Below are 27849 nucleotides of genomic sequence, written 5' to 3'. Positions count from 1 at the left end.
GTTTGTGGTCTGATGAGTCCAGATTTACCCTGTTCCAGAGTGATGGGTGCATCAGGGTAAGAAGAGAGGCGGATGAAGTGATGCTCCCATCATGCCTAGTGCCTACCGTACAAGCCTGTTGGGGCAGTGTTATGATCAAAGGTTGCTTCAGTTGCTCAGGTCGAGGTTCAGCAACGTTATGTGCCCAAAAAATGAGGTCAGCTCACTACCTGAATATACTGAATGACCAGGTTTTTCCATCAGTGGATTTTTTTCTTCCCTGATGGCACGGGCATATTCTAAGATGACAATGCCAGGATTCCTCGGGATCAAATTGTGAAAGAGTGGTTCAGGGAGCATGAGACATCATTTTCACACATGGATTGGTCACCACAGAGTCCAGACCTTAACCCCACTGAGAATCTTGTGCTGGAGAAGACTTTACACATCATCAATACAAGATCTTGGTGAAAAATTAATGCAACTCTGGACAGAAATAAATGTTGTGACACTGCATAAGCTTATCGAAACAATGCCATGGAAAATGCCACAATCAAAGCTAAAGGTGGTCCAATGAAATATTAAAGTGTGTGACTTTGGCCAGGCAGTGTGTAAAGTAAAATAAAATGTAATTACTCAAGTAAAGTAAGAGTACTTCACAATTGACCTTATGCTGCTTGAGAGTCTTTGAGTGGACAGAGTCACCTGAATTAAGGTGTCAATGTGGAAGCAGCATCAAAATTCACCAAAATTCAAGTAAATTTGGTTAACAATTAAACTCTAATTCTAACTTTCAAAAATGATTTAGAGTTTTCAGATCACCAACAAACACTGTGGTGATTAAAAGCACATAAAGGCAATTTGGACAATTGATATAGTTTCCTCTTTTAGTTCTTCTTTTCTCCTTTGGCTTTCAGCATCGAAATGTTCATGCTAAAAAGCCCTGAAATCATTTTTTAAAATGTTGTGACAACCTGTACAAATACTGAAAGATATCTGTCACTGTAGATGAGTCCAGTCGGTGCCCCCTTGAGATCAAAAAAATATAAAATGTTAATTTCCCTTCTCTTGATGTTATTTGGTCCCCAGCTGGAGAAAAAAATGTCTGAAACAAAACTATTAAACAGAGTTAATCTAGTCTGCATGCACCTTTAAAATCTGTGGTTGACAGACAACATTCCAGACTGATTTCCTCAGGACATTGCGTTTTCTGTTCAACATAAGAGAAACTTATACTGACACAATATGTTACCATATTTATATATATTTTTTACCTCATACCACCACCTTGTGGAGTGATAGAGGAATTGTAATGAGGGGGAAAGAATTTCAGAGTCAAGTGATATTTGTTTGACATATGATGTTTGAATAGGGTTGATTCTTAACTTAAATACAGGGAGCATAAGCTAAGTTATCACTTACTGAAAGTATCATTCAGAAAAGAGAGGCAGAGACAATCTGTATGTATGACATAAGTTGTAGCATTGTGAGTTTGTGACACAGGTTTTGAAAAGTGTGATTCTAATAAACTTTAATTTATGATGTAATAATACAAATATTAATCATAAAATTATTATTCTTTTATTACTATATGCCCAGGAAGATAGCCATCAAGTTAAGCACTGAGTGTCCTAATTCAGGATTAAAGACCAGAAAATCAAATGAAAATAACAAGGTTTTGGTATGAATATCAGAGACCTCAGACTATATACACAAGGGTTGCACTATTAATCAAAATATTATTGAAATTTAAATATACCCCAGTGCAATATACAAATTGCAGAAGCTTTTTTTTGGTAGAGAAAAACTGTGTAAGAAAGCAGCATTATAAATAGGGCTGCATGAACAACTAAAAAAAAAAAAAATCATATTGTGATTATTTTGACAGATATTGCAATAGTGATTCACAATTAGTGGATCACTTTTTCATCATAATTTTCATTTTTACTGAAAAAATGAATTAAAATCAGTTTTCTATTAACTTGATGTTTTTATGCACTTTTGTTCACCTGTTTAGGCTACTTGTGCATAAGAAACTTCTCACATGATTGTTGTTCTGCCTCCACATTTTTGTGTTGCATTAGAGAGACCTAGTGGTGTAAAATTTTTTTATTTGTCTTATATTTAACCCTCCTCTCTTACCATCAGTGGTGGACAGTAACGAAGTACATTTACTTGAGCACTGTACTTAAGTACATTTTTTGAGTATCTGTACTCTACTTGAGTATTTGTTTTTTTTTTTCACTCCACTACATTTCAAAGACAAATATTGTACTTTTGACTCCACTACATTTCTAGGAAGGTTGTTGTTACTTTTTGACTGAGCACATAGTTGAAGTCAGCTGTTGCTGTTTTTTCTTTTCTAAAATATAATTGGTCACATGCTGTGTTCCTCACAGAAAGAAACCAATCACAGTAGCTCCTCTCAAATGGGACTGATGTAAAAGCAGAAATACGTCCAGGTGCACTAACAAGCACAAGCAAGCTCTCCCTCTTTCATTCAAACAAAAAGCGGTAATGGTGACGGCGGGAGAAAGACAAAATTAAATCTCAAGTTGTTATTATAATTATTAATTATTCCAGGTAGCTTTTAAAGTTGGATTGTTTTTATCGGGGTGAAAAATACCACATAATTCATGTATATACTGCCTCTGAAGACAGAAAGAAATCTCAGTTATTTAACAGACTTGGAGAACTCCTTACACTTGACTTCAATCTGCTTTTATGATGTGATTTTAATACAGTTACATCAGAAAATGACAATAGCTGTCCTTTTTGTTTTTGATTGTATTTCTATGCTGAAGTTTTTATAGGTGTTTCTATGGACTTTGTGTAGCAGAGTGGTTCTACAAGCAAGTCAGTGCATCATTAGATGGTTTCAGAGAGTTACAAGCTTCTGTAAATGCATCATGAAAACAATACAGCATGTACTGATATTAGAAAATGTACTTTGTAATTTGTACTTTTGAATACTTAAGTATTTTTAAAAACATGTACTTTTGAATACTTAAGTATTTTTAAAACCAAGTACTCTAGTACTAGTACTAAAATTTTGACTGAGCAACTTTCACTTGTAGTTGAGTAATATTTGACCAGGAGTATCTATACTTTGACTCAAGTACTGGGGTTGAGTACTTTGTCCACCACTGCTTACCATAGTTAGTCCCTTTTGTTCCTGACTATGCTGAGAGAACATGATGCATTTACTTTCTACTATTCTCCTTTGCTAGCCTTTGAAGATCTGTCTATTACTATTTCTAGCATGTAATTTTATATACGTGTGTGTGTGTGTGTGTGTGTGTGTGTAGTAATAGATGCTAATCAGCTAATCCATCACCATCTATGTTAAAGTTAGCTTAGATGCTAACTAGTCCTACAAGCCTCATGATAATGGCTTCTCATTCTTCTGTATGTGATGGCTATATGCTAAATTTCAGTTGTATATTATATTTTAATTTTATCATAGATGCCTCAAATGTAAGCAATATGAGTATAAAGAAAATAATATCATTTTATTGTTTTCAGTTACATGTGATTTATGAATGTGTACATCTGGATCTATAATACGTCAGTGACAAGCAGACTGTAACATACAATCACATATGATGTATTGGAGGTAACATTCAACACTTCAGCAACCAAATCACTGGAAACTGTGTCATAGTTACTGTAGTTACTCAAAACTTCCACCTTAAGAACAAGTATGCAACAGACAAATAGTGTGCGATAAAATGTGGAATCATATTTACATGCAGCTTACAAAGACATACATAATTTGAAAGAAATAAGATATATAACTTAAAAATTTACTAATTTACCATTGATTATTCACTAAATGCCTTCTTTTGCAACTAAGTAGACAGACTTCATTTAAAAGAAATAAAACATTATCAGTGACAATATTCAACAAGTCAGAGCTCTCTATGTTAAAGATAAAAGATGTACAACAACTGATATACAGTAATGCCTTTCCACACTCATGAAAATGTAGTTCTTCTGTGCATTATAGGTTATAATCTGTTTACACATAAACAATGTGTCTCTCACTTCTCATCATACTGCTTGGATTCAGGAACTGACACTTTCCAGTAAGCACCTGCAAATTATATGAAGTTTCTTACAAAATGAAAGAGAAAGTAAATGAATAAGTTTTCCATGACTATGATATTTGGTCAGTGTTGTCATAATCTTAAGCTTCCAATTATTGACAAAGATGGCAGACAAATGCATCAGGTGTAAATGGTACGAGGCAGGCAGGATATGGCAAAATATTGTTCCTGTCTTGTAGAATTGTCCATTTTTAAAAGTTACTTCATCATAAATGAGTGTTGTTTCACAGCTGTATCAAGTTCAAAGTGATGTGAGGGGGTTGATCTTCACGCTGTGCAGCTCTAACTTTGCTCCACAGAGAAGTTTGACTCAGATCTGCCGGACAAGAACAAGAAAATCATGTTTAATGGCAATTCACGAGAGGGAGGCATTTAATGAGGATGTGTATATATATGAATGAACTTACATGTCTTGGTGCTTGTGAATCATGTGGTTGTTGTACTCCAGGACAGGAGGGATTGTCTCCTCATCCTCAGGGACCTGAAACCAACATGCAAGATCAGATTTTTGCCTTTATAATTAAAGGGCAATGACACCATCTAGTGGTAGAATAGAGCTCTTACCTCCCAGTACACTTCATCATCATAGCAGTTGTCATCAGCAGGGTCACCCCAGATGGGGAATTTCAGGATGAAACCTTAGAAAAGAGGAAAACAACGACAAGAAGACCTTATTAATTTAATACTTTTTATTGGCAGTTGTTTCAAGTCAAACCCTTCATTGCACTTAAAAACATAGAATCAAACACCTGTTTTATTCTTGTGATGCTGAACAAACATTTTAGCATTTAAGGAATATGTTTAGGTTTTTTGGGGACAATTCAGCTCCCAAAAAAACCCAAACTTTTTCCTCTCACATACATAACTATTTTCAGCGGCCGAAATGAGTTTTCTCAGGAGGGTGGCTGGTATCTCCCTTAAGGATAGGGTGAGAAGCTCAGTCATCCGTGAGGAACTCAGACTACAGCCACTGCTCCTTTGCATAGAAAAGAGCCAGTTGAGGTGGTTCAGGCATCTTGTAAGGATGCCACCTGGTTGCCTCCCTAGGGAGGTGTTCCAGGTACATCCAGCTGAGAGGAGGCCACAGGGCATAGCGAGGACTAGGTGGAACGCCTCGGGATCCCTCAGTCAGAGCTGGCTAATGTAACCGGGGAAAGGGATGTCTGGGGTCCCCTGCTGGAACTGTTACCTCCATGACCCGATTTTGGATTGGTTGAAGATGGATGGATTGATTCTTAATTTGTCTTTTTTTTTCCCCCAGTAGTTTGTCCTTTAAATACTGTGCAAAGTGCTCTAGACATAAATTTCATCATGCCTCTGGATTCTCTTAACATAATCACTGAAATAAAATGTTAAATATGAAAAGTTGAGTCTTATAGTGATGCACTTATGAACTTATTTTTCAAACTCACCGACAATAGCTCCTCCAACAAGACCAAACGCGATGGACACACATGTGCCAGCAGCCTGGTAGCCTCCCTGTGTTCCTACAGATCTGTTTGCAAAGCTGCCTTCAAAGTCAAATGTGTTGATCAACCTAAGCAGGAAAAAAAAAACATCTTTTGATCCAGAGTTTTATGTAAAACCTTGTGAACTCAATTCACGCTCACCTGCAACTGAAACTGCAAATATCTTTGAGAACTGAAGCAATCACAGAGCTCAATCTGTATAATTATATGCCTGATAACTTGTTGCATGCCTAAGAGTCAAGATCAGGCTTTCTGAGCTTCAAGTTGTGTGTGTGTGTGTGTGTGTGTGTGTGTGTGTGTGTGTGTGTGTGTGTGTGTGTGTGTGTGTGTGTGTGTGCATGTGTGTGTGTGTTAGTCACTCACCCCTCTTCGCCATAGACATCTACAGATGCAGCTGCAGCAACAATGGCGCCTATGAAGCCGCCGAGCATCCCTGGCAAAGCGTGCAGATTGTGAACACCACATGTGTCCTGGAGCTTCAAATATTTCTCCAAGAAGGGCTGAGAATGAGACAAATAGTCACACTTTACTTACTGAATCGACACCCATTATTTTAAAACTGAGCAAGCTCACATTCATATAATTTTGTGTTTATATATTCTGATAAAATAAATCCTCTCTAAATGTTATCTCTATCAGTATCAAATCCTTCTCCACAATTCTAGGAATATCATTCTGGTGTTAAAATATGCAATCTGTATTGTTTAGATCCAAAAACAGCCATATAACATATAAGGTTACTGACACTAAAAAATTTAAGAATCAGCCTTTTAAAACCCCAAATTCCCAAAGTACTCTGAGTCAAGGACACACAATGTCTATCTAACTACATACTAGCCATGCACATAGTCATTATTTGTATCTGTATCTGTTCAACCAACAGAATTATCTGTTTCTGCATCTGTATTCAGAGGTCATGTTACATTAAGCTAATGTTGTATTTTCTAACCCAACATTCATTTGCAATTAAACTGTTGTGCCTTCAAAGCATTAAGTTGATTTAATATTGACATATAAATAATTATGAAGTACATTTTTTTATCCTTGGACTGTACTGTCTCTGTCTTTTTATATTTTTATTTTTAACTAAACTTATACAAAATGTCTGAACCCTGCCACCCTCCCCACCTTTAACTGAGAAGCATTAAAAATTGTTTCAAAAGATTGGAATATACATATATATTAATATAATAAACAGTGAAGTATAATAATAAGGAAGTTTCCATTGCATTATTTATACTTTTCTGAATAAGTTCTTTGGATTCAGATTCCCTACTACCTATTTTGCAGTTTTTTTATACATTAATGTAATGTTAAGTGTCTCATCGTGAATTGCTTTTGGAAACAGATGTACCTCCTATAATGAAATAATTGCAGGCATGTCATTTACAGTTATTAGTGACTCACTTTTTGAGGTGTGTCACAACAACTGACTCGTGGCCTGTTTGCAAACTGTTCAGTTAATTGCTTCTAAAATGAGTCATCAACTCTTTCCTTTTCTTTTTTTTTTTTTTTAAACTTTCCATCTGCAATGACAGGACAGACTTTGAAAGATCAAAAGTTCAGAAGAGGAGGACTGCAGGCTCACCGAGATAAACAGGTAGCCAAAGGTGGAGATGATGCCACAGCAGAAACCCACGATCAGTGAACCGTAAGGAGTGATCATGAACTCTGCTGCTGTTCCCATGGCAACACCACCTGCCAGAGTGGCATTCTGGATGTGCACCTGTCAGGTTAAACAGCACGTTAGTCACAAGAAACAGAGATGTCACATGACTAATTGTAGATTTTGTGGTTTTCAGTGTCGTAATGTTACCATGTCAAGTTTTCCTCTCTTCTGAGACATGCTGGAGATGGCCACGGTGGTGAGAACAGAGGAGGCGAGGGCGAGGTACGTGTTGATGGCTGCTCTGTGCTGTCCGTCACCATGGTCTGTGATGGCTGAGTTGAAACTGGGCCAGAACATCCACAGGAACAGAGTACCTGAGGGACGAGAGAACAACAGTTAGATTAACATATTTACACAGGTTTGACAGTGATGAGTGTAAAATGTTCGATATGCAAAATGAACAGTAGCATAAAGAAAGCACTGACGTGAGGTTAAAAGGGACGTTGAACCAACAAAGATTCATTTAATCTAAAATTAGTTCTAATCAGAGTTAAGCAAAACTTAAAAAATAATCTCAGTTCAATAAATCCATCAACATGAAGATGCTTCCTAAACTGAATTAAAATAAATTTTTAAATTATTAAAATAATAAATTCCTGTGCTGTCAAGACCTAGCAAGTATAAACTTGTTACTGTTTGTTAGCTAGCTAAAAAAAGTTGTTGTTTTTTACACCTTTTGCTTGCTAGCAAAAAAGTTAACAACATTTTATATTGTTTGCTAGCTAGTTAGTTAAACCAGCTAGAAAAGAAGTTAAGTAGCCTATTCATTATGGGTTATGAGAGAAGCTCTAATTTCCCCTCTGAGAAAAACTTGTTGGCCAAATTATCAGCTGAAGTGAAAGAAATAAGAAATGCATCATTAAACTCAACTGGATTGATTCTCTTCGAGTAACTTGATTATTTTGCTCAATACATTAAAAAAAGAGCTATTTTAAGTTAGTTAAACCTCCTCAAGTGTGATGTTTAAGTTAACACTGGATCAAATTTTAAATTGGAGTTTAAAATTCACATGCAACAAAATGAAAATTAATCTAGGTTTACAGTAAAAACTAAGCTGAGGTTTAAATTTAATTTTTCCTAATTTAAATTTACTTTAAAAGTTGTGCAATATAATTTCATCAGGTTTGGAATTTAGTTCTTGCTGAGGCAACCCAGCCTAAGATTACGATATGAATCGCCAGTCACTCACCAATCATGGCGAACACATCAGAGTGGTAGACTGATCCATTGAGGCGTTTGCTTTGGTGTAGGTTTGGTCGGTAGAGGACCCAGGAGATGGCCAGGCCATAGTAGCCTCCGAAGGCGTGAATGACCATGGAGCCACCAGCATCTCTGCACTGTGGGAAGCAGCACAAAGAAGAAAATGTAAAATCTGAAAGAAAACTCTCACTCCTTGGACAATAATTAAGTCCCCTGTGGGCTGATTGTATTGGATGAGACTCACATGGAGGAGGCTGAGGATGATGTATTCCTCCACAGCAAAAAGCGTGATGCCAAATAGGGTGACAACCATCAGCTGGACGGGGCTCACTTTTCCCAGGAGGGCGCCGTAGGCAATCAGAGAGCCGGCACAGCAAAAGTCTGCGTTGATCAGACTGTCAGGGAGAAAGAAAGGGACAATGAGTTGGCTTTGGTAATATGGTTTTAATTCCAAGTGTGTTTGGTAATTGTTGGCCAAGATTGGGTCAGATTACTTTCAAGTGTTGTTGGTTACTGATAAAAATTACATCACAATTTTTGTAATTAGTTACAGAATCTACTGGATTGCAAAACATAATGTAATCTGATTACTTTTGGATTACATTTGGATTATTTCAAAATCAAACACTGACAATATTGCACTAATCTACTAAAAAAAAATAAAATAAAATTACAATTATTTGTTTTTCTTCTTAAAAATCTCAAAGCTTTCTCAATGCAAATAAAATGAATTTTTGCCTGTGGTTCTTTTTTGTGGAGCACTTATCTAAAAAACCTTGTCAGATGCGTTTTTATATGCACTAATGTAGCATTACACTTCTATACTGTTATTGAACTCAAGATTGGCAGTTTAGGGGAAAACAGGATAAAAAATTATACAGCAAAAACAGAATTATTTTCTTTTTTATTCCATATATTCCTCTCTGTCAAAACATGCTGCCCAAATTACCCACAAAGCAGCTTGACCATTACCACAGCCACTAATAGCGACTCATGTAACCAAGTTACATTGCTTGAGGCAATTCATTAGATCGTGGAGCAATTGTGCTGTTGTATTTCCTGTAAAGATGCAAAAACTTGGTGGATTTCACCTTTACAGGAAACAGAGTGAGGACAGGACACTATGACAGTACACATAAGATGAGGGTAGGTGCATGTAAGGGTGCTGTCAGTGAACAAACTTGAAAAGCTGGATCTTGACTGACTGGTTTGCCTCAAGGACTTCACGGGGTAAAACCAGACAAAAGATTTTGACAGCTGTGACAAAAGAACATATTTAAAACTGAAAATTTCCAGGGCGCCCCTATTGCTTTTGCTCAGCCAGTAGGGCGTGCGCACCATGTGTTGAGGCTATCAGTCCTCTACAGCAGCTTCCGGTTCAATTCCCGCCTGTGGCACATTTTCTGCATGTCAGCCCCTCTCTCTCTCTCTCTCTCCCCTTTTCCTGTCACTAAAGGCCTGATGGTGCACAAAAAAAACAAAACAAAAAAAAAAAAACAGACTCACCTCTCCACGCCGATGTAGATTTTTCCAGTGGTGTGGTCAAGGGAGTGGAACCAGCCCTGCATGAGAAGAGCCCACTGCAGACCAAAGGAGGCAATCAGGAAGTTGAAGCCCACGCCGCCGAAGCTGTAGCGTTTCAGGAAGGTCATGAGAAAACCGAATCCAACAAAGATCATGACGTGGACATCCTGGAAGCCTGGAGAGAGGGACATAAAAATGTTTTCTCAACTGGTATTGAGGTGTAATGGCATGATTTACATTAATAGAATGTAAAATAAATAATTACACTTCACTATACTACAATAAAAACACTTAAAAACATATCAGGATTTGACAAAAAATCTTTCTCTTTGGCACTTTCATTTTCTACTTCACTCAAATAAACTTATTATAGTTTGCTAATTATACAACTGTGATTTGTTTTTGCACAGTCACAATGTCTGACATTCCAATGCAAGACCAGTTTGTGACCATTTCTTTCCGTGAACAAAAACCAAAGAGAGAAACAGGAGAGTTAAGACAGGCTAAAATTACCACAATCTGCTTCATAACTGTGAGAAATATATTTAATTTGTAGACATTTTATTTAATGGATCGAAAGGAGAAAAACAGAGGAAAAATACCAAAGTGGCACACATCTGTCACAGGATCACACCTGCATTTACATATATAAGCGTTACTTGCAATGTCATTTTCTGTATGTATTGTTGTACTTACTGGGATATCTGAAGTAGAAGTCATTTTCGATGTCGCTGGTGATGTTGTGATGCTTCTTGTGCTCTACCCATCTGTGTGCATCTGACTCCTCATCGTACCGGATGAAAACTCCAAACAGCACAATCATAGCAATCTGCCAGACAAAGCAGACAGCCGGCAGACTAACACGCACATTGGTGTTCTTTGTCCGGCCGAAAAAATTGCACATGTTCTCACAACAGTTCCCCATGGTGGTGGCGGTGATGAGTGTCTGCTGATGATACTGCTCTGATCACTCCTCAGCTGGCTTTGAACTCCTCCTCACTCTGCTGTGACTTCCAGCAGCTCCTCTGCATGAATTTATATAGAAGTGAATGTCTGGTGGGGGTGGACACATGTACCTGCAAGTAGGTAAACCACTCCTTCCCTGCAAGTGGCGTAACAAGTCAGCACCAGACTCTAATGCAAGATTGTCAAAATTGGCCCTGCCCATCACAATCAGACATAACACAATGTAATGTCAGTAAATGAAAAAAGTGAAAGCATGCAGCTTTAACAGCAAAATGCACTGCAGGAACAGATGGTCATAAAAGCAAGGCCAAGACAGTGATGAACCAGCCTTCCCGACAAAATCTGGTGTTGGAGCATCATAACAGATTAAAGCATCATCTCTGTCAGAGCAACTTCTCACATATGAAATATAACTGGTGACTGCTCACCTACAGTAAACTAACAGGTGACAACACAGTGCTGTATACTCAGACATGGACAACAATCTTTATGTCATTAGCAACTAGACGAGCTACTGTGTTTACTGACCCTAGCAGTTGCCCTTGCAGCACGGCCCACAGGGAATCTTCCTGTGTATCAAGATTAGCCAGTCCTGGCCTGGTAAAATTGTTCAGCTACAGAATCCAACACCTGTGACTTATCAGGAGGACTGTTCACTTGGGTCTGTATTGTAAATGATATTTGAGTTTCAGGCAGCTAAGTGCTCTGTGCTTTCAACTGGTTGTGGGTGAATGCACATGTCAATCAGGCTCACATGGCCTATCATCACCAGACGTGCATAGTGAATTAAGGTGTGGGCACCTTGAATTAGAACACACCACAGGAATCAGAAAACTAATAGAGTCATTCACATCCAGAGCATGAATGTACATTTCCAGTTTTACAGTGCTGCTAACCAAAAATGACGAGAAAATGTAATTGAATGTACTTTTAGTTTTACTTTACTACAAGTGGCCATCTTCCTGTGTGAGAATGAGTTTATCTTCGACGGACTATTAATAGAAACTTGTTTAACAATGAGGAACTGTCTTTTCCAGGATACCCCACTCGCTTTCTTGTTGTTCCCCAGCTGCCTCTACTGCCAATAAAGGACAGTTAAAGAAGTGCACTAATACCACACTGTGAAAATAATCCACTGCAAGTAAAAGTTCTGCATTCAAAACCTTACTTAAGCATGTAAGTATTATCAGCAAAATTCATGTAAAGTACTAAAAGGAAAAGTAGTTATTCTGCAGGGAAATGGTCCCTGTCGGTGTTTTACTGTTATATCTGCTGAATTAATATTACTGTTGCATTAATGTGTGTGCTGCATTTTACTGTTGTAGTTGTTAAAGGTTGAGCTAATTAAAAAAAAAACAGAAAACAACATTCTGTTGGGGAGTTTACAGCAATGCATCAAACGCTAAAAGACCATCGTTGCTAAAATCAACATTTCATGAAGAAAAACAGCCTGTTCTCAGCTTCGTGACTATGTATTTTCCAGCTGATCCAAGATGATTTATAAACTGTTTATTTTGCTTAAGAAGTAGAAGTATTTTCTCAACACTTAAAGGTTCACAGTTCACTTCAATTGTACTGGATTTGGCTGCAATGCTGTTTTCGGCTGAAGCTCCGGGAGTGTTTTGTGAACTGAAGATCTTCGCCCATCCTCACATCAGCACAGGGGTGAGTAGATATTGAGTGAAATTTAATATCTGGGTGAACTATCGCTTTAAGGAAGTGAGTGGAATACCAAGGAAGTACATTTGCTCAAGTAGTGTACTTTACAAATTTGAGGTAATCTTTAGTCCACCACCACCTGAAGAATACAAGAGGTATGATATCTGTCACTGATAGAAAATTAAGATCAGTTTGACTCAAAATGTCTTAATAGGAACAAAAGTTAATCATCTGAAGTGCCATTTATTATTTTGTCCACTGTCTTTTCCTTAATGCACAATGAGTGAGGACATGGTTGTCCTCTCGCTGCACCACGTGCCTGCTGGTTATTTGTGTTCCCCTCTTACGAATCATGTGTGTTGTGTTCTTGTTGTGTTTTCCAATCTTGTTGATTATCTAACAGAGATTCCAGTTTGAGTATTCATCACACTGTGTGTCAGGGCCCCGCCATATCTGTGTGACACAAAGAACATTCCAGATGATATCGGTTTTCCTTCCTCAACACATTTAACTTCTTCAACTCATTATGTAACGCACACAAGATTCTTCTCCCTGATGATATTACAACATGTGCTCGAGAGTCATCCTGTGACTTACGATGAGTACTCAAACTTGACTTTAATAGATAATGGCATTCACTTTGTACATATTGCCCAATATTGCATGTAATGCATCACCAAGCTTTACAGGTTTTACAAGCCCATGCAAATAAGTCTACAAAGACACAGGTATAAGATTCTTGTTAGATACAATACACAAGATGCACAATTTTTACAATTTTTACAGGATAGAATTAAAATATTTGTCTAAAATCTTTGGAAGGTATTTATGTTTTCATGACAGCCAGAGTTATGGCCTTGTGTTTTCAGCATGTTTGCAGTGTATTATCTTGAACTGCATTGTCTTGTTGTGCATTTTAATTTGAAACCAAAGCCAACTGAACCTCCAAATTCACTAGTGTCGAATCGAAACTAGCAAATGTCCAGTACACCAGTGATGGGGAAATCTCACAAATATAACATCATGGTAAATGCTAAAATGTACTGAACTGTACTTGAACTCTTTTTCACGTGTTACGTACAGATTGTCTTGCTGACGTAGATGGATTATGAGAAAATGGGCTCTGAGACACAGATGCGTAAAAGATCCCGCCCCCCAACAGGGCAGGTAGACAGACTTGCAGCATTAGCACAGCACCTAAGTTCACCTGTAGTTCCACAGGACTTACAGCACACATACACACAAAACAGCACAGGTTTGATATTGTATGAATTACTCAGATGCTCTAAAGCCCTGTAAATAAACTGGGTGGATAAACACTTCAAATGTATCATGATGGATTCTTTCTTACGACATCCGCAAAGTGAATGTCTTGGCTATTCCTTAAGTTTTTCATTAGGACTTTCAGGGCTCTGGTCTTGACACAAAGCCTAAGCACTTTGACTATGCAACAAAAAATGCAAAGGCTCTGACTTAGGGGTGACCTTAGCACAGTAGGCCCATTCAGGAAACCATCCATGCTGCCTGATGTCTCCACAAAACCAGTGACGGATTTTTTTTCCCCTCTTGTTTTATTTGAATAACTTTTACAACAAAAACAGGAGTCTGGAAAATATAATATATATATATGTTTTTCAGCATTTGCAGCACTTCAGCTTTATATTGTGACCCGTCTGTGCATCCCGGTCACCAGGATGGCAGCTTATGGTCGGATGTCACATCCTGCAGGAGTCAGAACTGCTGCAGCAGGAGCTTTGCTGTTACTTATTGAATGTAGTTTTTTTTTTTTTTTTGGCTTTCTGTTCCATTTTTCTGTTTTTCTGGTGGGTCTGGTGGTTCAGTTTTCATTGCCTTATTTCTGTTGTTTAGGCTTTAGTTTGTTTATGTTATGGTAGAGGGGAGAACCCTGTTCTGTCGCTCCCATTTGAGCTGGACAGAAGTGGCTCCCCTTCTTTTGTTGTTTTCTGCTTGCCCACAAGAATTTTGTTAGTTTTGGGAGGGGGGTTTATTTAGTTAATTCCCTTTTAGGTTTTTGGTGTTTGATTTGGTCACCCCCATTGTCTACCTGTTTCAATAAAAGAAATGTGGGGGTTTTTTTGCAACTCTTGACTCACGTTTAATTATGTTCACTCTCTTGGTTGCGAGCTGTTTTAGGGGATCGTAACATGGGTAATGTTAGCTAACATTACAGATCAGTGGTGCACTTACGTATTCCATTTCTCTGACAGCTACTTATTACTTTACAAAGCCATATGTAGATCATTGTCACTGCAAGCATTTGCTGAGAAAATCTGAGCAAAAAGAGGTTCTGCCAGTGAGGAAAACTTCAATAAATGGAAAAAATAAATCAATGCTGCAGAAAGCATGGCAGAAAGTGATCATGCTGATTTGTCGTCATAAAAAAGAAGCCTGTTTTATATCAAAAGAATGGAAATTTGCGTACCAGATACCACAAATAGTTGTCGTTCAAGTATATCGATGCAGAAGTGATACTATGTCATCTTAAAGTTACAGAATGGTTAAACATGTGACAGAGGGACCGTATGAAGGTTTTAGATCTTATCTGTACAAGCATTTCAGCGATGTCGTCTGTCACATGGTGTGGTATGCTCTGCCTTCACTGCACAGAGCCCAGGAATGATGCTGCGGGAGATATTATGAGCTCCTGTCAATCTACCTGTAAGTGAGACACAGATCAGTGCTTCACAGCTATTCAAAACAAAACTATTCAATTTCTTCCTTTTTCTTGGCTTTGTTGCAAAAAAAAAAAAAAAAAAAGGCTAAGTTGATTAAATTTTAGCATGCTGGTGTGTACCTGAAATCAGAGTAATGATCAGTATAGTTCAGTTGTGTTAATGATTAGTTAACTTCAAGTTTGCTATTTTGGAACAATTGCTTTTGTGCAAAGTATATTGATTTGTAATTAAAATGTAGCAAAGCACAATTTTAAGTGTATTTAGTGTACTTTATGTGCTAAAGCAAAATAACTTTAAGTTTACTTAGCACACTTAAAGTATATGGGTGTAATTGTAAATATACAGATGATTCATTAAGGAAATTAAAATTTGCTCTATGTGTTACTTTTTCAAAGTACACTGAAGCACAACTTCATGTAAACGTATGGAAGTTCACTTAGTGTATGCATACTTAAATACACTTCAACTGAGGTGAAATTAAAGTATACTTTAGTGAAATATTACAAAGGACTTGAAAATAATTGTTTCCCCAAACTTACAATACCTACAATAAAGCATACTTCGTGCAAATGCACTGAAATTCCACTTTAAGTACTGGAGAATTATTTATTTTAGTACATTGAAGTTGAACTTAATGACATCTACTTTGAAGTGCACTTTTTAATGTACACTTTAGATTTACATTAAATTAAGGGGAAAATGTACAAGTATACTTGCAATAACTTTTGTATTCTTTAAATTATGATTCTAAAACATTAAAGTTTACTACTTTTTTACTTGAATACAGTTATGTGCACATTCCTCTTACATTATCTGTAGAATTTAACACGCTTTGCCACAAACATCTATACACACACTGCAGTTGCAGACCACTTCTGACAGTGTCTGTCTGGGAAATAATGTGAAACTCACAAATTTTACTGCTTTTGCTTCCTTTGCTTCCTTCTCACATAATTGAAAGCCTGTTTTTGGTGGGATCATTTTGCATCTCATTCATTCATCTCAGTTACAACATTATTTTCTATTGTGCAGTCTCAGACAGGTGTATGAAAGGTGTGTTCACCTTGTGTCCTTAATCTTTACACCCAAGCTGATGAAGTAATTGCTTTCCCATGGTACCTTGCTGATTGCAGGAAATAAAACGTCAATCAAGCATTTTGCATTTTGATTTAATTCATCCGGAGCAGCCTGAGGAGTGTGACTAAGCAAAGAAAAATTCAGTAGACCTGTGCAGGTACATGACAGTGCACACAGTCAGATGCCACAGAGATATGGGTGCGTCAGGCAGTCGGCTGGTTCTTGGTGACAGAAAACTACTGCACACTCTCAGGATGATCTGACAGTCAGATAACCCCTCAGCCACTTTGGCTTTACTTTGTCAAACATCTTTGTCTCACATGGTCCATCGTGTGACACCAAGTTCACGCACATGCACATTACTCTGGAGGTGTCACAAAGCCTCATGTGCCTCCATCAGCCACGCAGGTGACTGGACAACAATGGACAAAGATGACGACATCGTACCACCATTTTCATTCTTTATTCTTGGGTGCTTTCCACTCACAAATTTTATCTCTGAAAATGTATACATTGTTTTTGTTTGTTTGGTGGTTGTTTGTAGTGCACTCTTGTGCATTAGCGAACAAAATAACTCAAATCAATTCAATTTTTCAATTTTTTCCAGACCAGTTTTTCAAAGCATTTCATCACCACTGGAGTGAGTACGACTGGCCGGTAGTCGCTGAGGTGGGAGATGTGGGGTTTCTTGGGCAGGGGGATTATGGTGGACGACTTCAGACAGGGTGGGGCAGTGGACTGAGACAAGGGCTGGTTGAATATCCTGGTGAAGACTCCAGCCAGCTGGTCCGCGCAGTCCTTCAACACACGTCCTGAAACGCCATTGGGTCCAGCAGCCTTCCTCGGGTTGACGGCCCAAAGCGTGCGCCTGACCTCATGCTCCTCTACTGTGAGGGTGAAGCCGCTGTCGACCGTGGGGTGTAGTGTAGCTGCCTCTGGTGGTTCCACCTCAAAGATTCAGCTCCTCTGCCAGCGCACTGTCCATTGTGACAGTGTCTATGCAGTTCTTAATATAACACAGAACACTGTTGGTGAACACCTCCAGGTCTGGATGTTCAAAAATGTCCCAGTTGGTCCTGTCGAAGCAGTTCTGCAGGCAAGTCTTGACAGTCTTTGTGATAGTAAGAGCACAGCCTCGCTTCTTATGCCAGATACATTATGGGTATTACAGTATTCAACTTTTAAATCCCATTCATGCTAATTAGACCCTTTCCCACTTTTCCAACTCTTCATACTTTTACGATTCTCCATAAAAAGCCAGCAATTCATTTGCTTTTCAACAAACCTTAAAATACTCCACATGTTACATACGTTATTGATATTATTCTGCTTTTACAGCTTACAATGCAGTTTTGTAGCAGCTTTTCAATATACAGCATTCACGCTGCAATGTCTCCAAAGGTTAAGTTGCTTCTCTAGTACACGCAGTACTCTGAATACTCTTCATCGGCATGTTCTAGCTCTTTACTGAAAACATATGATGTTTACATTAAGTATAGTAAATTAAGCAAAAGACTTGCATCATTCAATTAAATCCCGCATCATTTTATGTAACCGGTGGAGTCTAGTGTTGTCTGCGTTGTGTTGAGATGAAGAGGCCCAAACTGCAGATATCTTTGGAGGCGGTCTCCGTTTATTTTCGACAGCTGACAGTAAGAAGTAAAAAAAAGTGACACGAGTACATGTTAGCATATAACACAACAAGATTAGGCTGAAAAATTAACTTATTAACATAGCTTAACAGCGCTAAAATGCTGAAATTCCTACAAAGAGCAATGCCGCTTACTTCTCCCATGGAGCACAAGAGCAAAAAGGGGAGAGGCAAGGCAGGAAACACCCCTATATAGGAGAGGTACCCCAAAAGCTGAATGTAGGGGTACAGAGGCCGAGTATGAAACGTTCCACAAATCAACTACGGAGGACTAAGCACATCAGGTAATAACAATTGAACAAATTTTGTGTTATTATAATACTTAATGTTACAGAAGTACTTCTGAGTTTTATACAGACATTACTGTTGTATTTTGACCATGTTACATTTATACACTTTTCCTCAAAATTCAGCATTTAAACATATTTGTATTTTCGGAAACTTTGGCATCTCCACATGAATTTAAAATCAGCTCTGTTGGTTTGAACATTAACTGGCTGCACAGCTTGAATTTGTGCTAATTGCTCAACTGGCGGGGCAGTAGGATTAAGTTAATCCTCTCTGACATTATTCATCACCTGAATACTCTTGGCAAGTTTTTACTCTATTATTTTCTTTTCAGTCAGCGTTTGAAATGCTACTGAGGAGTTTGGGTGGGTCTGATTTATGTAATCACTAACTTATTTATTCAATCATACTGTAGTTCTCAGCACTTGTTCCTGCAAACAGAAGAAGGCAGCAGCATCGTGTCACAAAGTACAGCCTGCCACTCAATATTCCTCTTGCTTTTCTTCACTCCTTACACATCTTTAAATGAAAGACATTCAATGGATAATGAGATGGATGATGCAGAGAGACAGTGTCATTTTAAAAAGAAATATTTGACAAACTATCTTAGTATAATTTTATTTTAAAATTCAATTACTAAGTAGTTACAGTATTAATACATAAGACAAAAGTGTTAACTGGCAATTTTCTTTTTTATTTTAGTTTTTAAATTCAAAATATAATATTGTGTTTTTCAATAACTTGTTCATGTGAGACACTAAAATTTCATTTCCCAGTGGCACAGAATGTTTTGCACCTGTATTACAACACTGCACATGAACAAAAATTGAAGTGCACTAATAGTAAGCAAGATTGGGAAACAACAAATAATTTTTTGAAATGAAATTAATCCACCATTTTAAGCCCAATTTTACATTTTTTTCTTCAAGTTATTTTGCTGTTATTTGCAAAGTTAAAAGCATCATCAGCTCAGTGAAGACCCTGGTACTAGTAGCTGCAGCAACACAGATAATTGATCACTACTTGTAAATGACCTTCCCCAATATTGCGTGGCGCCCACGGGAGATCTGATCAGTCATCGTGTTAATGTGCTGAAGATGCGTGTGAAATAAATGTACAATAGATGAGACTGACTTGTACCATGTAGCTGACTTATTCAAACTGCTCATCCATTACATTTTCTTTCAGATGTTCCTCTGATTGAATAATTTCTTGACACAATTGATTTTACGAGCAGGAAATTATGAGACACTTGGAATTGAAGAGAGGGTTTGTATTATTCTCACTTTTATTGATTTTAGTCTTTGTTTTTTGTTTTATTATAGTCCTTGAAAAGAATTTGTAACTTTAAGAAACATGCTCTACGAATGAAGATTATTTTATATACAGCAGTTTGATATATTTTTTCACTGACATTGCAACATAAAAAAACAAAGCTAAGGAGCTCTTCTCATCTTTGAAATGCTACATTAATGCTTAAAAGTAACTTGTTATTATTCTGTATCAAATTTATGAATTTCCATTTATATGATTCATAAGCACACTGACTTAATATCAGAATAATATGAGCACATTTCAGTATGATAACTTGCTTTTACCATTTATCTTTGTAATTTATTTATCATTGTATAACCTGGGTTGCACAACAAAATAAACATTGTAGTCCCTTCATGCTACACACACATACAGATAGAATAGGGTAAAATATAAAATAAATAATATTATTTGTAATTAAACTGAAAATATGTAATATTAATTGTATTTTCTTTTTTGTTTTGTGAAAACAGTGCATAGAATGAGACAAACAAGGCTTCTCACTGACCTACTTTGCATGACACCTGAAAGGGGAAATTTGTGTCACAGTCTGTAAACAGCAGTGACAAAGCTGCTTCATACACATGATTTTATATTTGTATAGTAACTCATCTACAGATCAGATAAACAGCACAACCTCTGAGAACCTGTAGTGCATATGTGAGTAAAATAAAGATTAATGTCAATATCCAGAATGAGATGCAAACTAAATATTAATCGGATTTCAGTTATTTCTTAATCAACCCATTAATTACTCAAATTGTCAAAGCAGAGCAAGAACTGTCTAAATTTAAGTATATTAGGTGGAGAGCGTGATTTACTCTTTGCGCAATGTCTCAGGTTGATGTTTTGTTACCTTGGAGCCGATTACTACAGAAAGACAAATGCAAAACTCAACATCATGGGACTGTCAGGTGACAACTTACTGAACATGTCCGACCGGTGAGACGGTTTAAATTACAAACAATTGAGCAGTCAGCTTGAGACGCTACAAAAGAATTAAGCACACATGACAATCATATCTTCAGCCAGTGAATGACAGGGGCCACACCTTCTTAGCTGCAGGTGTCTCATCATCTGAGAAAAGAAGTTGATTCCACATTAGGAGACATATTGAATATAAATAGATCACGGTACATTCTAAAATTTAAATTAGTGCTTTAACTGCCACTCTGCCTGGCATAACATGAGTTACTGAAAGGATAAGTGAACAGGGAGATTGAAATTACCTACTTGTTGTGATGCAGATGGTGCAGTTAATCTGCAGGTCAGGCAAGGCAGAGACACGTGACTGCTGTGACATTATAGTGCACATGGAAACGTCACAGTATTTACTGAGAGCAGCCTCTCTAATCATTAAAGTAAATGAACACACACCACAATACACAATATAATGCACAAAAAAGAACCCATCAAATTTAAACCGTGGTTTAATAATTAGAGAGGCTGCTTTCAGTTTCCATGAGAGCAGTGATGTCACTACAGCAAAACTAGAAACTGGTTATAAATATACAGGATGGAGGAAACAGAGGGAGCATGTGATGGACGTCAGGCTTTATATGGCTGCTTTACTCCCAACAGTTTCATTGTATGAACTTCAACTGTGTGTGAGACCTTTTGGATGTGTAGAAGAACACAGTACATTAATTATCATCAGATCCTGACTGATCCTGTCCAATCAATGAAGTTACGGCTTCAACCTATTTCACCCTCCTAAAAACTCATCTACGAGTAATCAGAATGTTAAGTTTTATGACTTGGATTATCTGCAGTGGACTGCCTATGAAGGCACAACCTACTATCATAATAAAATAATAATATAATAATATAATGATAATACAATTATGCACTCTTTAAATGGCAGGAAAATACTGTACCACTGACTTTGACTTACCAGGTTTTTGTTGGTCAATGGCGCAATTGCTTTTCAATGCCTCAAGACAGAAATGTAATGCACATAACTCCACCTCATTTTAGACCAACACACCCATGGGCAGGCAGATGGGCACAAGCACATTTCCACCCTACACAATGTAGGAACTGGATGAGAGAATGACAACGACAGACATAAAAGGACAAAAATGACATAAAATATGCAACAAGATGAAACAGACAAGAGAGGGAGATTTGACTGTGGGGAAAAGGTGAGGTGTATTTAGCTTTGTGCACAAAAATCCAGTGGGCTACTTTTTATTTCTACTTGAGCACAGAATGTGAGTACCCGCCTCTCGCCCAATGACAGCTGGGATTGGCTCCAGCCCCCCCTTGACCTCTCAGATGATAAGCATATTATAGATAATAGATGTAATAGGTGGACTTATTCTTCTGTTTTTAGTTCTGAGGAAACCTTTGTTATGTTTGTTTGTTAAGTAAACCTTAATACACAAGTTGAGCAGCATTGTTTTAAAGCTCAGCACCTCTGCATGAGGAGTTTCATATTTTCATTCTCTGCAGGATTAATCTCAAAGTGGTGAGGACTTGAAATCTTAAAGCAGGTAAAAATGCCTTATCACTGAAATATGAAAAGGATTATCCGTGCTAATGATCCTAATCCATATTAAATAAGGCTCAAAGGAGAGAAAATGCACATCATTTCAAGAACAATTACAGTAATCCCTCAGCACCATTCTGACACTGAGCCAAGAATATTCAGAGCCAGTCAACAGAGTCTACAGCAGTGTTTGCACAGAGATGCATATCAATTCATGGTAACCTCTCCGTGACATTACACACCCACGCTGTGTCATGATGAGATATGTCAGTGTCACTTGCTTTGTCTGAACAAACCACAAGACTTCAGGTGAAGTGCTTGTGATTTGAGGGGTTTCTTTCCTCTTGTCACAGCCTCAAAGAATAAGAATCTTTGTGGAGTGACCAAACAAAATTATTTAGCATGATGGTTTCTACTATTTCTAGTCCAACTGTCCAGTTTTCATTTTGCTCCAGTAGTACAAGTACTCAGCATGAACTGTTGTAGTCAAGAAACCATCCACCAGGTCAAAAGTTCAACAAGACGGGGGTGCTCCCATGGCTCAGTTGGAGCGTTTGCCCCATGCTGGGGCTGTTGGTCCTACCCTTTCCTGTCATGTCTTCAGCTGTCCCTATCCAAAATAAAGACAAAAAGCCCAAAAAATAATCTTAGGAAAAAAAAAAAAGTTCAACAAGACTATCAACTCAATCAATCCAAATGAGCCCCAGCCATGTATGTTAGCAGAACTGAAGGAGCTTATTCTCTGTGCAGCTCAGACTATATCCACACTGAATAAATCTATGTGAAATGCTGACAATTTTCAAGTCATTTGGAAAAGATCTTTTTCCACATAAGAGCTCAGTTAGTCTTGGTGATCTTTATTTATCTTGGTGAAGATAAATAGTCTACATCTTCTCTTTCAGACACCAATCAAAACTGTGCATTACAGCCAATTTTTGGTAAGGCGTGGGGCAGAAAGCCTGGTTGCCAAACCTAGCTGGCTAAAGTATTGTCCAAAAAACAAAGTTATTTGATCACAGATCATACACAAACATCAGTGCACTCTAAAATACAAACACTGATTAGCTATTCTGACAATTTTTGTATCGATGGAACAAGCTTTAGAGGTGCTGAAAGACCGATTCTTACTTTAGGAAAAAGCCAGGCTATTGTTGACGTATCTTAAGTCCCACCTCTTTTTGCTCTGTGTTCCGAGAACAGTTGAGCAAACTAGATACATGCCGACACCTTTCAACTTTCTCCTTTCCTTCTTCCTGTACTTAAATGTGTTGTGCAAGGCTCACCTGTGTTGGAAAGAGAACAACATTTTGAAGACTGTTAAAAGATGTTGCTTTGGGGCCTGTAAAACCGACATATAGTCACACCTCAAGTTAGCTAATGTTAGTGTGGCGAGAGGGGTAGGTAGGTTTGGGTTGTAAGGAATTGTAGTGTCAATAAGGGGAGAATAAAGAGTAAGCCAGACAACGCCACCTGGGGAGTTTCACCCCAGGAAATACTTGAATATTGTACCTTGAATATTGTTTGTAAGGTAGATGGTAAGGTATACTATACAGGTTCATTACTGATTAAGAGGCCGAGATGTGTTCTCACAATTTAATCAAAAATTTTATTAAACTAAGCAAAATAATCAAAGCAAGAAGCAGGGGCTGGAGCTGCTGAAAAGGAAGATAATTAATAAACAAGAAATAACCCAAAATGAAGATGGATAAAATTATTTTATTACATTTTATGCTAAAAGGCCTCAATATAAATTCTGAAAAAGTGAATGCTACAAAAGTTCAAACTCAGCCCAACATAAGTAAAACTAAAGAAACTAGAAACTGAGCAGAGGCCACTTGTTGAGAGGCAGACTACACAGAGAAGTGTCTAGGGTTGCTACCACTACCCACAGGTGGGTACAGCAAACCTCAAACAAAAATGGTGCAGTCTATGATGTCCCAGTGCAATTACTCACATGCAAAAGTGAGGGGACCTCACCACAGGTGCCTAGCCTCTCACCATTGTGGCTCTCCACACCTGAAATAAAGAAACTCACAAAATAATCAAACACAAACAAGAACGTATCCAATTGGCTAAACAATTACAATATAACTGAAGACTGGACTAATAGAACTCAATAAGGGGAACTATAGCAAAATAAGCAAAACTGAGAAGACCTAAATCACAAATTAATAGCTAAACAGTAATGGGCAAAACAATAAGGTAACAGTAGTGGACTTAAAAGGGCAAAACACTAAACTAAAGGAGAGTTAAAAGTGGGCAAAGCAGCAGTGGTAAGTGGGGCAGGAGGACTCACCACGTCAAATGCTGGGCTCTAATGGATGCAGGTGGGCAGGAGGGAGGTCAAATTTGTACCTGGCCAGCTCAAACTCTCTGATGATGACATTTTGTGAATAATCTTTTTTTTTTCTCCCTTCTCTTCTAAACAACTGCCATGATGATACATTTTAAAATCCATGTGTATTAATGTGTCGGATAATTAAGTTGTGACTATTTATTTTATTTTATTTTATCTTTTCTTTTTTTCCTTCCTCCTGTTCCTTTTTTTGTTGTTGTTGTTGTTTGTTTTATCTCTCCTTTTGTTTAGTGATTAATGAATAATCACAAGGGAGGAATTGTAATTCTAATTTCAATTTCTTTGTGTTCAGATGCTTGAGATTCCTTTTTAAAGTCCTTTTGAATTTTAAATTGTGATATTTACACCTCTTAACCTCCCACCTGGATACAAAACCCTGCAGGATATTCCTTAAACCCTAGGGAGTTGGTGCTGATACCTGACAAAAGAGTGTGAAACACACCTTGGGGGGGGGGAGGGGGTTCCTCAGGTATAAATGTTTAGGTCTCCCCATGTTCGGGGTCTTTCTTCATTCTGACCGCTCGTGTGTTTTGGCCCATACTTGGTGCAGACAAACAAGAACAGTCAATAGAGCGACAGGACACGAGGCATTGCCATATATTGCCTGGCCCTGGAGTCAGACCCAGGCTGCATTCACTCTACACACACACACACACACACACACACACACACACACACACTCCTGCACTACTGGGAATGTTCCTACCACATTAGCAAATAGATAAGATTAGCTAACAAGTTACCTAGTTTTTTGATCATTCTTTGACCAGATTCCACTGTGCACCAAGCTTGCCCAACTGGTACTGTAGTGCAGCAGGATTGAGTCCTAAAACCCAGAAATTAGTTAACATATTAACACTTAAGCTTTTCTTGTCAAAAAAGCAGTGGGTTTTTGAATGGGTTTGTTGCTATTTGCCTGAAATTAGGTCTGTGTTTAAGACAAGCTTTAAGAGATTTTCATTTTTTGTTCTCTAAGTAAATAGACCACTTGTGAATCTGAAGGCTTTTACATGTCTTATAAAAGGCAGTTAAGTGGTTAAATGAGACTATAGTGGTTGTTGCAGATATTAAACATCATCACACCAAACTCTAGTTGCGTAGTAGGGGTGTTGTTGAGGCTTGCAACTGCAGTGTAGTTCATTTACAGTTTAACGTTAGCTTTTTACTTCCGGTAAAAGCTTCAAAAATCTTAAAAGTGGCAGAGATCATAGTACGTTGTGATATATGTGGGTGTGTGTGTGATGGAGTCAGTTTAGTAGGGTTTAAACATAAACAAATTATGTAATTTAAAATACAGATCTATATTCATAGATATTAATAATGTAATTTGCATGCAAAATAGGTTCATTCAACCAGCGGACGAATGATCTTCCCACGGCAAAGCTTCAAAAGTAGCCCAATTCTGCAGGAAAAGCACAGACCTGGCAACCCTGCAGAGAGCAAAAAGGAAAGTCAGTGTGAAGTTCAGCTGACCAGCTGCTCATTATAGCACCATTTTCAGCATGCAGACAAGAGAGTGGTATGGATCTTCTCATCTAACTCACAGCAAGAGAGCAAATGGGCTCATTTACCAAAAGTCTGCTGCCTACTGTCTGCTATATCTACCTACCATCATTGTTTTCCAAATTGCTACTTTTTCTTTGTCCACACTAAAAGGTACTTCCAGCATTTTAAGATTTATACACTCTACAAATTTTCAAAATTCACTCAGTCACTTACTCAATGAAAGGTCATAAAAGAGAAAGCTTAGTGTGGAAACACCTGATTATCTTGTCTGCTCTCTGATAATTAGCTGCCTGTCAGCTGCTGAACCCAGCTGTGCTGCGAACTGGATGTCAACACGCCAGGAGTTAGCAACATGCATGACTATTGTGTTAGCATGTAACTGTGGCATTTCAGTATGATAATATGTTGATAAGCATTTTAACATGTTGACCACTAAACTCAACCAGTAGCATTTAGCTTGTTAGCTTGTACACAGTCAGGATGATGACATGCGAGAATTATCTAAGTACAGCTAAGGTTGAATCTGGTCCATTCAGACATCCATCCAATAGTTGTTGACATCCCACACAGTTGCCGTCTGTCCCAGAGCCGTGCTGGTGTGTTTACAGCAAAGCATGTCAGTTCAGCACCCAGATGATTACAGGTGTGAGGGGTAACATAAAAACGTCATCAGGTTTTCAAACATCGGTATCGTTTACACGTCACATAAATGTCAGCAGCCTCCACCAGCCTGGATGAGCTGAGAACATAGTGGAGTGTGCAAGAAATCTGTTGAAGAAATCAAAACAACACTACTGTTTAAAGACTCTGTGAATACATTTTTAGTTAAATTACACACACAGATTGTTGTGTCTTGTACAAATCCACCTGTCTTTAACAGAAGGTTAATACTGAGGGTTCTCAACCTAAATAACTTTCATGTGACAAGATTACAGTCCAATTTCACACTGTTTATCTATAGATTTAGGTGAAATAGTTTGCATTCATTCAACTCACCTACAATACCTGAACTACTCCAATATGAAACAATTTCAGTTCAGCTTTCTACTTTACTCTGTACAAACTGCTGTGATTCAGCAGCTGTGATTGTCCAGATTAATGTTTGAAAAACGCTCATTATAATTTTAACTTTCCTTTGTTATTGTTTTATACCTTTTTTCTGTTTTTAAAACAGTCAAAAGATGTCAAAATGTCAAAAGAATTTGCCTGAAGAGTGTCCTGTTTTTCCACAGTAACAGCAGCCAAACCAAAAATGTTAGAAATGTTTTGTAAATGGCTGTAGCCTACAGGGTTACCAGCAGAAACATCTCTTACGTGAAGCTATTTTTTAAAAATGCTTTTGACTTTCATTTTTCTTTGCCTCAAATTTAGCTCAGGAAACAGGTTTTGCTTGTGGTCGTGGTATATTACATGGTGATAATACACTATTCTTGGTATTATATGTTGTGTTTCTTGTGTTGTGTTAAATAACAGCAAGCTGTGGAAGAAATCATTGTCCCTGTTGCACAAAATGATATGTCAGAGACCATCGTAACACCTGTTTAGCACTCATTCTGAAACTCCTCTGAGGGAAATATCTGGCTCCGTAGCTGCTAAGTGCTCACAAGCCTGTCACTGATTTTCTCTGTTAGCTGTATGATGCGGGGAAAGTAACGAACTCTATGGGTTTTAATGTGTTTTTAATGAAAATAGTTGCCTGCTGCATCTAGAAATGACACTGATGAGAGAAGTAACACAGGATCAAAACGGTAAAGTTACAAATCATAAAACCAAAACAATGAGCCAGAAGATGCTGTAAGTCTCTGCGGAGCTGAGGGGAACTTTGCTTGTGTCACCCTGAGTGAACCCTTTAACATGACATAGTGATTTAATCAAAAATACTCACAATAGTGGCT

The 27849-nt window shown here is 37.8% G+C and overlaps 1 protein-coding gene across 1 annotated transcript; it reads right to left on the bottom strand.

The window, feature by feature from the left end:
• Positions 1–3466: 3466 nt before the first annotated feature.
• rhcga (Rh family, C glycoprotein a) lies at positions 3467–10970 on the bottom strand. Its single transcript, XM_084718221.1, has 11 exons — positions 10647–10970; positions 9933–10125; positions 8671–8821; positions 8416–8563; positions 7374–7540; positions 7146–7283; positions 5921–6057; positions 5501–5625; positions 4653–4726; positions 4496–4569; positions 3467–4404 (listed from the first exon to the last, which is right to left on the bottom strand). Exons 1-11 carry the CDS (start codon positions 10873–10875, stop codon positions 4371–4373), a joined length of 1470 nt encoding a protein of 489 aa, XP_084574347.1. The 5' UTR covers positions 10876–10970; the 3' UTR covers positions 3467–4370.
• Between the last annotated feature and the right edge of the window lie 16879 nt (positions 10971–27849).

This window comes from Lutjanus erythropterus, chromosome 1 (genome assembly GCF_056507025.1).
Source record: "Lutjanus erythropterus isolate fLutEry1 chromosome 1, fLutEry1.hap2, whole genome shotgun sequence".
Lineage (NCBI taxonomy): Eukaryota > Metazoa > Chordata > Actinopteri > Lutjaniformes > Lutjanidae > Lutjanus > Lutjanus erythropterus.
Note: the sequence above shows the minus strand (reverse complement) of the source record. Positions and strands in the feature narration are given on the sequence as shown.

Coding starts and splice junctions, on each gene's coding strand:
- rhcga (XM_084718221.1), bottom strand. CDS start 10,875: ATGGGGAACTGTTGTGAGAACATGTGCAATTTTTTCGGCCGGACAAAG. Junction 4,727..5,500: donor TGTTGGAGGAGCTATTGTCG/GTGAGTTTGAAA, acceptor CTCTTTTCTAAG/GTTTCATCCTGAAATTCCCC. Junction 4,570..4,652: donor ATGATGAAGTGTACTGGGAG/GTAAGAGCTCTA, acceptor TGTTGGTTTCAG/GTCCCTGAGGATGAGGAGAC.